Below are 11,807 nucleotides of genomic sequence, written 5' to 3'. Positions count from 1 at the left end.
TGCAAGTATTGGGATAAATGCTATATGTATAATGTTAAAATAGCATTTCTATATGGATATAGTCTTGGTTAATAGTAAAAGTTAGGCATAAGTTTTTTAGAGATAGTATGCTTAAACTACCTGCTTAGTCAAAGATAACAGCCCGTGAATATGCGATGGGGACCCCTGCAGCTGACAAGACAATTATCAACACTCACCGGCTGGGACCACCACCCAAATTAAAAGGAATAAGGAGAAGAAGAAAACCACAAGCCAAGAAACACGCATGCTCTAAATAGGCGGACCCAAGGAGTGGCCGTGCTAAACAGTTCCCAGAAACAGTTGACAATGCATGAAGGTCTATGAATATGTAACAAAGGGATGGATTATAGAAGGTATTTAAAGGGGAGGTTCCCGAATCAGCGGTGTGCTCTTGGCAGCATGCCAAGCACCCGGCCGTTTTAACCCTTTGCTTTATGTATGTCTCCTATTGTCTTTTTTATCAAACCTTTTAATTCTCCCTTAAACAGTGAACCGTGTTTTTCAGACCCAGGATCATTCAGGGGGTTACTGGGAACCAGCGGCGAGGCGGCGGCGGAGCTCGGAGGCGGCCCCAGCACAGGTCGGAGCCGCGCTCGGTTCTGCGGGGGCTCGGGGCTCGCTGCGGGCTGAGGGGGCAGCAGGGGGCTCTGGCGGGTTCGTTGTGCCGTGCTCGGCCCGTGTTCCCCCTGGGCTGAGGCCGCTGCGGGAGCGGCTGCCCGCGGTCTCCTTCTCGCTGCGGCCTCGGCAGGAGCCGCTGCCGGAACAGCGCTGGCTCGTCCCAGTTCCTGTGAGTAGCACAGAGGTGGATGTCCCGTCCCCGAGATGCTGCGCTGGGGCCGCCTCCGAGCTCCGCCGCCGCCTCACCGGGCTCCGGCCGCTGCCGCCGCTCCCGGGCCGCACAGACGCTCCCACAATGGCGCCCTTGCTGCACACGGCACACCCTGCCGCCGGCCCCGGGGCAGGGTTTGTCTTCGCTCTGCCAATCAGCGCGCGAAAGTTAGGAGTGACAGCAGAATTATCCAATCGCAGCGAGGGGCGGGCTCTGCACACGGCACGGACTCCCCTCCCTTTCCCCGAGCTCCGCCATTTCTCGGAAACCTCGCCTGAGGAGCGGCTCCCGCGCTGGGCCCGGCCCGGGCATCGGGCCAAGGAACCGCTGCTGCCCTGAGCCGCCGGGAGCTCGGGGTGAGCAGGAGCTGAGGGCGGTGGGAGCTGAGAGTTAGTCCGGGATGGAGCCGGGAGCCACCTGGAGACCCGGCAGGAGCCCGAGCCAGAGCAGGGGATGCAGAGAGAGGCCACGATCTCTCTGTCACTTCCCTCCTCACCCTGGGCAGGAAACAGAACACACTAGGAAAGGATAGAGGGGGCGGGGAGAGTTTAATCGCTGATCAACACACCTGACTTGGGGAAATTAATTGAGTTTATTATCAAACAAGTCAGACCAAGAGAATGAGACATAAAATAATTCCTACGAAAACATCTTCCCCTCACCCTTCCCTCCTTCCTGGATTTCCTTTATTCTCCATTCCCTCCCCCGTCCCCACCCCGGGGATGGGGCTCACAGTCAGATCATGTTGCGGCTTCCCGGTTCCTGTCTGTAGTACAGAGTTTGCTGCCCTGCCCCGGAAGGTTCAGGACTTCCCAGTCTGTCTCGTCTCCCCTCCAATATGCGCACACACACAGGCGCACACACACTTTTTTTTTTTTTCTTTTCTTTTAAAAGTAGAACAAAATAAAGCAATAATTCTCTTAAATCTTTGTTCTCTAGTTCAAGAATTTAACATGGCCTTGGTTGAACAACAGTCCATGTCAATTAGTACCATTTTCTAGAAGTGACAATCTCTTTTGTTACTTCTTATCTACAAGTCCCTGGCGCTGTTTCCAAGCAGATTCCCGTGCTTTGTTTCAGTCACATTCACACTGTTCCTTTCGCCCATCACTGCTGGAGCCCCTCCCCTGCTTGCACTCGCAGGTAGCACCAAATGCGTGTCCCTGTGTAGACACTACTGAAGGCTCGTGGAAAAATCCAATTCGGATTTTTCCCAGGCTGTTAGCTTTCTCAGCTCCAGCTCGGATCTTTCCCAAGCTGGGGACTTTTCTCAGAGATAAACAGAAAAATAAGAATTAATAACGTAGATGAACACCTGTTGTTGATCACAAAGCCTCGTGTGTGTCTCGTAATGTTTTACAGAAAACATGTTTTCAAAGAAGTGTTGCCTTCTTAAACCAGTGAGCCTTTTCTATTTCGTTTTGCACGATCTATCTTGTATCAATGGGATGGCTTTGCAATAAATCGCTTCTTCTTGCTACTTTGAAGCAGTCGTGTGTGTTACTGTGTTATTTGCCATTCCTAACCACACAGCAACATCCCTGCCCGCAGCTCCAGCGCCCACCCTGCCCTGGCTGGGGCTGGGCTGGGGCAGCGAGCCCGACAGAAACCAGAACCTGCAGGATGATTTGGCTCGCAGGGGCGGAAGGTCCAGGGCTGCTCCCCTTCCCCTCTTGGTTTAGGATTAAATTTTTTGGCCACTGTAGGAGGGGATAAAGGTGTGGTTTTTCTCCAGCACTGGGTGGGTTTTTCCCTTGCATGGAGCACTTGGGCCTTCCCCTTCTGCCCTCTCACAGAACCAGTGGCATTTTCCACCACACACAGTTTGTAACCAAGAGTCGGCTGTGGTCAAGAAGACTCCAAGCGCCTCCTTCCAAGCTGACTCTGCAGGTGCCGAGGCTGCTCTGGGCTCTGCCAGGCTCTGCTGGGGCAGCTCTGGGTGAGGCTGGGCTCATTCTCCCCTCACATTCTCGGAGCAGCTGAGTCACAGGGGGAGAAGGAAAGGACACAAGGGTGTTGAGGTTTAAGATTTTATTCAAAAAACTGCTGTAACAAACAGACTGTCCTAACGACCCTAACTAACTAGCAATGCTAACTACCATAACTAACTCATCCTAACTATTGTAACATGAAGCAGTTCTCAAGTGCTTCATCTCCTCTGCTGCATCCATGGTTGCTTTGTTGCAGTGATCAGAAGGGTCAGGCTGGAGAGAGGCTTGGCTGATGATAAAAATGGGTGCTGCCCAAAGGATAAAAAAGAAAGAAATGAATCATTACTTTTCAGAGTCAAGTTCCTGGATGAAGGGGAATGGTTTGAAACTCAAGAGAGGGCAGCAGGCTCAGATTAGGTCTGAGGAAGAACTTTTTTCCCAGGAGAGTGGGGAAACACTGACAGAGGGTACCCAGAGATGCGGGTGGTGCCTCCTCCCTGGAAGCATCCAAGCTCAGATCAGGCAGGGCTCTGAGCCACCTGATCCACTTGAAGATGTCCCTGCTCCTTGTGAGTCACCAGGTGCAGGTGACCTCGAAAGGACCCAGCCAAGCCAAACCAGGCGAGGATTCTGCTTGCTTTGCGTGTGAAAAGCAGCGAGACTGGAGATTATCGGATGTCGTTAGGGTACTGCTGGGAGCCAAGAAAGCAGCCCTTTCTCAGGCTGCTCAAGGACAAGAAATTATAACAATGATTAAACACCTGCTGGAAACGTGAGAGATGTGATGTTTTCATAAAAGCATGTTTTCAAAGAGGTGTTGCCTTCTTGGACCAATGAGCCTTTTCTATTCTGTATGGCACGAGCTATCCTATGTAAGTGTAGTGTTTCTTTGAATAAAAGGTCTTTTTGCTTCTCCATTACATGAACTATGTTGCATTATCCTTTTCGCCGCTCTCCTGTAGCTCAAATGCAACATTCAGGGATTATTTTCTTGGGGTGCTCCCCAGAAAACCCCTCCCTCGCGCCGCTGTTTCCCCCGCAGCCGCTTCGCGCTCACCTGCAGCAGCTCCTGGGCAGAGAAGCGCCGCTCCTCGTCCGGCTCCAGGCTGCACTCGAGGAAGTCCCGCAGCAGAGCCGACAGGCGCCGGGGCTCCTGCAGCTGCGGGGTCCCGTTCTGCCGGATCAGAGCGCGAGCCTGCGGGAACAGCAAACGCGGCGCTCTGCCAGCTCCCTGCACACCCACACCCTCACAGCGAGCCCGGGGTCAGCCCCAGCTCCAGGGCCAGTTTCCTCCCTGGCAGAGATCCGGGCTCATTTTTCTATGCCAACCAAAAACCCCAAACCCTGATGCAGCCACAGCTATTGCAACATCCAAATGATCTTGCCTTGAGAGCCAATTTCATTGGCTGACTTTGTTAGTAGGAACCTCCATCAGAAATAGTACATTTTGCTTCTCCAAATATGGACAACAGCTTTACAGGCCGTTTTCAAGAGTCCCTGTGATCCTCGTGTGTTATTTCAAAGGAGCATGTCTGCAGTGCCACTGCCACTGAAGTAAATGCATTCCTGATGCCCCATCCCAGAAAGTGCCAGGCAAGGAACAGGAGGTTTGGCTCAGGCTTGATGACAGAGAAAGTAGCTGGGACTAGGAAGGAAATATGTTGGAATATGGGGATGTTAAGCAATCATCTTCATGTTTTAGACAAGTTTCCCAGTGAGAAAAATCAGGGGGGACTTCATCTCGCAAAACCTGTTCTAGAAATTCCTTCAGGAAACTTGTTGGGTTTGAGGGTGGGTTTGGGGTTTTTTTGCAAGATAACATTAGATCTGCTACACTGGCTTCACGTTTTCAGGTCATCCTCACAGACGGAAGAGCTGCAACAACTGAAAACCCAAAGCAAATTGTTGCTGGAGGCTGCTGAATATTCACCTGTGTTCAGGCTCGAGTGCTCTGGGAATTCCCTTCCCAATGTGCAGAAACCTCCAGCTGCTCCTCCCAGTGCAGGGTCACCCTGTGCTCACAGGCCTCTGCAAACACTGCAGAATTTGCCTCTTACCATAGCCTCTGTTTGCTTGAAGTAAGGAGGTTCTCCTTCCACCATCTCAATGGTCACGATGCCCAAGGACCAGATGTCCACCTTGGGGCCATAAGGAGACCTGGTCACAACTTCTGGGGCCATCCAGTGAGCAGTGCCCACCATGGAGCTGCGCTGGTCCTGCCCAGGGCTGAGCTGAGCGCAGAGGCCAAAATCAGCTGAGGACAGAAACAAACACTGTCAGAGACAGCTGGGATGAGGAAGCCAAGCACAAAAATTCCCCACTCTCAGTCTGAGAATGCAGTAGTGAAGTCAGCTGGAAAAGTCCTCAGGGCTGTGGCCAAGGAATGATGGAACTGAACCCTTCAAGAAACCCTCAGCGTTCATGCAGTGGCTTTTACTGATTCCCTTGAAGTTTAGATTCCAACTCCCGTCCCTCTGGAAGGGCCATACCCAGAGCAAAGCCACTGCTGACACCCTGCTCCTCTGCTGAGCTCTCTGCACGGGGCAGCTGCTCTCAGCTGGCAGCAGGGGCTGGGCAGTGCCCCCAGCAGCACTTGTGGAGCTCTGGCCCTCACTGGGAAACAGCCTCACACTGGCACCCTGGGAGCACTGTGCCTGGCCAGGAACACCCACCCAGCTTGACAGAGCCATCAATTCCCAGGAGGATGTTTGAGCTCTTCAGATCTCTGTGGATCACCTGGTTGGAATGGAGGAAATCCAGGCCCTGCAGACACTGAGACAACAAGAAACACAAATCAATGGCCAGGATACATCACACAAGAAAGGACAGTTTGGAATTCTGCCAGCAGCAACTTCGCTGTGACAGGCCAGGAGACAGTGCAGACAGCAAATCAAATCCAAAAAAGACTGAGAGAGTACCACAACAGCAGGAAAGAGGACAAGAATAGAGTAGAAGTGCAGTGATACTGGCAGGCCATTCACTTCGGAGGCTCTTTCTCCTCCAATTCATAAAAGCAGCATAGAAACGAAGCCCTGAGCATGGAGCCACTCCTGTTCTCACACCCTGTTTGGAAGGACCATCGTGTCCAAGCCCTGGGAAGCACAAGCAGGATCTCTCACCTCCCGACTCACAGCTGCAATCTCTCCTTCAGCCATGCGTGTCTGCCTGACAATGTCCTGCAAAGTTCCTCCATCCATGTATTCCATCACCAGCCAGAGATCTTCATCAACAAGGAAGCTGGAAGAGGAAAACAGTGGCATGGAGATGAATGTGCACTGCTCAGTTCCCCCATGGAAAAGCCTTGAGTGGAGTTTTGTTTCCAGGTCTCTTGTCAATGAGAACAGAATCAGGTGGAGAGACATTCCTGCCAGCCTGCACAGGCCTTAGAATCTACACAGTCTGAAGGAGGATGAGACACCTGTGAGAAAGGAGATGCCTTAGATGGCAAGCAAGTGAAAAATGAAGTTTAGCAACAGCCCAGACCAATGTGGGACTACAACACTTGCCCCCAGCTGGTTCAGCATCCGAACTCATCAGTTCTGCCATTCCCTCCAGAACAAGGCAACACAACCTCCAGAGTTATCCAGGCAAGGAGGTCATACAGCACTTGGGACAAAAGTTATCAACTGTTTGCAAAACCTTGCACAAAGTCCCTTCAGAAACATGCAACGCCATTGAAAAATGGGCAAATGAGGCATTTCTGGAAAGCTGGACTTCCTGGCACCTGCAGCAATGGAAAAGATTTGGGAAGAAGAAGCCAAGGGAAATAATTTCTGCCATGGCTTATCAGCACTTGTCATAAGACACAGCAAAGGGGGTCAACTTGAAGAAAAAACCAAACAAAAGCATGGGGGGTGTGAACTGCCAGACTGTTGTTTTGGGAAGATATGGCCGGGTCAGGCTTTTTCTAAACAGGCTACAGACTATGGATGAAAGATTAATGCAGGACCCTTGCATGGGATAAGACCTGGAGCACTCACCTGTCCAAAGAGTGGACAATGTTGGGGTTCTTCTTGCCTTTCAGGACCAGGATCTCATTCACAGCTCGTTCCCAGTTCTGGTCTCTAATACTCATTTTCTTTATGGCCACCTGAAGGGACATTGCAGACCTTTAACTGGAGGGGTCTGTGGCAGGACACCACAGCAAACACGGAGGGAATCTTTTTGGAGCAATAGAGCCAGGCTGTTCCAAACTGCCTTGGGATGGGACACCGGAGCTCAGCAAGTGCAATTCCCACAGCCCATTCCTCTGCTCGCTGAGGGCTGCTTACAGGACACATGGCCAGAGACATTTGGCCTTGTAAGCCCTGCAGAAATGGTCCCTCAGCTGTCAGCCTCAAAGCTCTGACAACATTTTCTGCACCTAGAGTCTTCTCAAATGGCCTTAGTTTACCACCACCCTGATGATGATCATCATCATGACCATTATTCTTTAAACACATTTGCAAGCAGGAGGTAATTCTGGTCCTGTGAAACAGGGCAAAACAGCCCAGAGCCCTTTAGCAATTCTATGGGATTTGGTCATGGTTTCAAATGCCACTGCTCTGTTTGGGATTGCACAACAAAGCAAACACAGACATCCATTGTCACAGGCTGTTGCTGACACCAGACCCAAACACAACTGCAGGGCTCAGGAGAGAGCTTTGCTCTGGACATCCATCTTCTCATTTCTCTCCCTCTCTCTCTGTGAACAGCAGCAGTAGGGCTAAAACCCCAAATTGAGCCCAAGCAGGATCTTTCCCTAATTAGGCTGTGAGGTATCCTTTGAAGATGAAATGGGGAATGGAAAAACTGCGTGTTCCTGTCCAAGGCTGGGATGAATTTGGCCTAAGTCTCCACCAGCTGAAGCATTAATGGTTTTAGATATGAAGGCCAAGGCAGCATATCCTGCTCTGACAGACACCACTGCCCTCCTTGCATTCCTTTGGGCACTTCAGAAGGACCAAGTGTGCCCCAGTTGTGTTCTGAAGGTGACACTGCTCTGCCTTCAGAGGAGCAGCCCATGCAGGAAAGCTCTGCTGGGCCCCCAGAGCTGCAGCCACAGCTCCCAGCAGAGGGGAAAGCCCTCGAGAGCTGCCAGCCGTGCTGGACGTGTTGGCACTGACCTCTCCTCCCGTGGCCCTGTTGAGTCCTTTATAAACAGCTCCAAAAGCCCTGGAGACAAAACAGCAGAGAAGAAAGAAGTAGCTTTAGGCCCTGGCAGTGAAGCAAGCCCAGACAGGAGATCTCTGCTGCCTGCAGCATTCACAGAACACCTGGGTACATCGACCCTTCCAACAACAGAGCAGCAGCCACCAGCTGTCTGCCAGGCAAGGTGTGCAAGAGAAAACTGAGCCCAACACAAAGGAAAAGGGCTGGAGCAAATCCCAAATGTCCACACTGAATTCCTTTAGTTCAAAACCTGAGGTGGGGGGTGGGTGTCTAAAGAACTGGAAAAGAATGTATTTCCTTCTTTTGCATTTCCTGCCTAAGACTTGCAGGATCCACAAGGGCCCTGCCATCAGGCAGGTGATGCATTTTCCCCTCAAGTGCAGCAGCTCCGTGTCTGTTACTGAATGTATGGAGTTTACTACCTGTGCTGAAAAAAGCACTTATTAGTTCATCTTGAGAACTGTTTTCTGAGAGTCACCAGATGGTGAGCTGCTCTTTAAGGCAATCAAATTCCAGGCACAGAAGATCTTCCAGGTCCTGCTCCTTGCTGCAGGCAGGACACTGCCAGCCTCAGGGGCCTTTGACTACAGTTACCAAGTTCTGATCGGGACTGAGAGACAGCAGGATAATAGCCCAGTGTCTGAAGGTGTTTGGAGCTCTCCTGACTTCTCACTTGATCCTGCACCAGAAAAACACCTGGGCCCTGCTTGTGCAGAAGGAACTTCCATGCACTTACCCCTGGCCAATCTGCTCCAGTTCCAGGTATTTCTCAGCAGGCTTCCCCACGCTCACGATGTTCCCTGAAAGAAACCACGTGGAAGATGGAGACCCTGCCTTGCAGCAGAGCCAGAATGCAGCCCCACTCCCTGGGGCCATGAGCCCCTTGCTCTCAGCTGGGGAAGGACAAGAAATGACTCTGTGACACTCAGCTGCAGAGCAGCACTGGGTGCAGCTCATGCTGAGACACACACACAGCACCTGCTCTGGCACACAGAACAGAACAGACGTACTCAGCTGCACCAGGCACCACTCCCCTCTCCTCTCTGGCTGCAGGGCTGTGCTGCTGTCACAATGTTCAGCCCAGGATCCTGCAGCGGAGGGAGGTTCAGTGTCCTCTTCCCAAGCAGAGGCAGGTTCCCTATCCTCTTCCCAAAATGCTGCAGGTTCTCCATCATCTTCCCAAAATGCTCTAGGTTCTCCATCATCTTCCCAAAATGCTGCAGGTTCTCCATCCTCTTCCCAAAATGCTGCAGGTTCTCCATCATTTTCACAAAATGCTGCAGTTTCTCCATCCTCTTCCCAAAATGCTGCAGGTTCCCCATCATCTTTCCAAGCCACGGGACGTTCACCATCCCCATCCCATGCTGGGAGATGTTCACCCTCCTCTTCCCAAGCCACAGGATGTCCTCTGTCCTCGTCCCACACAGGGAGATGTCCGTCACCCTCATCCCACACCGTGGGAGCTCGGCTGTGCTCGTCCCATGCCAGGGGACATCCACCCTCCTCCTCCCACACCGGGAGATCTCCACTGTCCTTGTCCCACACTGCAGGAGCCTTGCTGTTGTATTCCCAGAGCACGGGGTGTTCACCCTCGTCCCCCAGAGCAGCAGGAAGCTCACTGCTGCCTTCTTCCTCTTTGGAAGCAGAGGCAGCCAGAGGAGGTGCTGATGCAGCTTTTGTGCCCTGTGGACAGACAGTAGTGTGAGGGACAGGAAGTTCTATCTCAGTTATCACCTTATTTATCCTCAGCTACACATCCAGCTGCACTAAGCACAAACAGAGTTCAGAGTTGTTCAGACTAACAATGGGCTGAAGTTGACATTGCCATTATTGTTGGGAATTTGATATTTCACCTTGGCTAAGGCCAATCTTCTGCCTGCAAAACCAGACCTGCAGCTCTCCTAAAACTCTTCAGCAGAAAAGGAGAAAACTGCCAGGGATCCCTTTGCTGCTGCTGCTGCAAAGGCCCTGACAGGAACTTTCCTTCAGCCTCCCAGCTGGCACTGGGCTGCCTCACACAGAGCTCACAACTTGCTGCACAATTCTGAACACCAAAGGTTGCTTCCCACTCACCGAAGGAGGAGCTGCTTGGGATCCACACATGAGGTGCCCTGCAATGGGAGAGGGAACATGAACCAGATGCTGGTAGGAAAAGAACTGGCTGTGGTGGGAAATGCAATGGAGCAAGGCAAGCCCAAGAGAGCATTTTGCTTTTACAGCATCCCTGCAGGAGTCACAATCCCTTCACAGAGCAAGCAAGAGAACAGCACAAAGTGCTGGACTGTGTCAGTTCTTGGCTGGAGCAGCAAATGGGGGAGTTCCAGGCTCCAGTGCCACAGACATCCTGATTGAGGGAACAGAACCCCCCCCAGGCCTCGCTGCAAACGCCTCGCTGGCTGCAGACACCCCCTTTTCCAGCTGCAGCTGCTGGCAGGAGCTCTCCCAAACCAATGATGTCTTCATGGCAATTTGGTTACAGAGTCAGCTCAGGTCCAGAGGAAGAAGAACAGAAAGCACACAGCAAGCCCAAAGCCACAGATGCTGCACCAAGGGAAAAACTCGACTTACTTGCCAAGTGGATTAGAAAATACCCCGAATAAGCCACAGAGTACAGAGTGCAAACTGCAGCAGCCACTTGCTGGATCATTGTGGCTGCTCTGCACACGTCTGCAGACTGTGCCCCTGCAAGCACAGGAGGACACGTCAGGGCTGGGCTGGTGCTGGGAATGCCTCGGGCAGGAGGATCCTCCGGCAATCAGCAGGCACCCGGAGCCGCTCTGGGCACTGAGGCCTCTGTGTCCCACAGCAGTGGGAGCACCGCTGGGATGTGGCAACGTTCCTGTGACACCACAGCAGCAGCTCACACAAAAACCCCTTGGAAGGTTCTCCTGTGTCACAAAGGAGCACAAAGAATCCTCCCAGGGCACAGCCCACTGCCCAAAGGATCCAAGAGGAACTCCGAAAATGCAGTAAACAAGGACACCACATAGTCCAGCCTGAACACTGAGGAGGAGCAAGGACAGGACAAAACCAAAGGAAACACGACCTTTACTGTCACTGATGCTTCTGACTAAAACCAGCAAGGCTTGTTCCATCTGGGATCTTTGTTCTAGTTCTAAAAACAAGCAAGGTTCTCCACTCTAAATATACAGAGCGCAGAAACTGGGGAGGAGGTGGGATTAGGAAAGAGGAGGAGCAGGGGAAAAGGAGGAGCAGTAAGAGGAGGAGCAGGAGCAGGCACAGAAGGAGAAACAGGAGGTTCCAGTGCCCCCCCTGTGGCCGCAGCACCCCCGGCCACGGGACCATCACCCCCAGCGCATCCTGCAGGGGAGCGGGGAGGGAAAGCTCGTCCCAAATCTATCGGGGGTTCTCTGAGAGGGTTTTTTTATTGGGGTGTGTTTGGAGCTCGCAGATTGAGGAATTGAGCCCCAAATATCGTCTGGCATCCCTGGGAGGTTTTTTCTGTGTGTATGTTTGGCTCTTGCAGGCTCCAAAGCTGAGCCCCTTGGGGGGATCTTTGGGGGTCCATGTGGCCATTGCCCAGTATCGGCAGGGGGAGGACATTGGTGCTGGGGACCCCTGGGAGAGCAGAGGAGAGGAACCCCTGGGACCTGCAGAGCAGGGAGAGCAGAGAGGGGTGATCCTGGAGCTGGGGGACCCGGCAGGCTGGAAAGGGGGGGAGTCTGGAGAGGAGGGACCCCTGGGATCCCAGGGATCTCAAAGTGAGGCAGCAGTGAAGAAGGGACCCCACGGACCCCCAAAAGCCCCTGGATCATCCCTAAGCAGGACCCTGGAGAAGGGGGAACCCCCGAGCCGTTGGACCCACATCGTCCCAGGGAAGGGAAATCTCTGGAACACCAAAGTGGGAAGACCTG

At 52.6% G+C, this 11,807-nt stretch overlaps 1 protein-coding gene across 1 annotated transcript in view; it reads right to left on the bottom strand.

Moving 5' to 3' along the window:
• Nucleotides 1-546: 546 nt before the first annotated feature.
• The window catches only part of LOC130265824 (germinal center kinase 1-like), a 32,741-nt gene continuing 21,480 nt past the window's right edge, over nucleotides 547-11,807 (bottom strand). The window contains exons 4-15 of the mRNA XM_056515139.1: nucleotides 9,204-9,615; nucleotides 8,925-9,089; nucleotides 8,780-8,794; nucleotides 8,669-8,732; nucleotides 7,887-7,935; nucleotides 6,762-6,871; nucleotides 5,901-6,018; nucleotides 5,454-5,553; nucleotides 4,839-5,035; nucleotides 3,839-3,976; nucleotides 1,125-1,347; nucleotides 547-806 (exon numbers count right to left, since the gene is read on the bottom strand). Coding sequence (XP_056371114.1) covers nucleotides 547-806; nucleotides 1,125-1,347; nucleotides 3,839-3,976; nucleotides 4,839-5,035; nucleotides 5,454-5,553; nucleotides 5,901-6,018; nucleotides 6,762-6,871; nucleotides 7,887-7,935; nucleotides 8,669-8,732; nucleotides 8,780-8,794; nucleotides 8,925-9,089; nucleotides 9,204-9,615 — 1,851 coding nt within the window. The remainder of the gene's footprint in view (nucleotides 807-1,124; nucleotides 1,348-3,838; nucleotides 3,977-4,838; nucleotides 5,036-5,453; nucleotides 5,554-5,900; nucleotides 6,019-6,761; nucleotides 6,872-7,886; nucleotides 7,936-8,668; nucleotides 8,733-8,779; nucleotides 8,795-8,924; nucleotides 9,090-9,203; nucleotides 9,616-11,807) is intronic.

This window comes from Oenanthe melanoleuca, linkage group LGE22, assembly GCF_029582105.1.
Source record: "Oenanthe melanoleuca isolate GR-GAL-2019-014 linkage group LGE22, OMel1.0, whole genome shotgun sequence".
Taxonomy (NCBI): domain Eukaryota; kingdom Metazoa; phylum Chordata; class Aves; order Passeriformes; family Muscicapidae; genus Oenanthe; species Oenanthe melanoleuca.
Note: the sequence above shows the minus strand (reverse complement) of the source record. Positions and strands in the feature narration are given on the sequence as shown.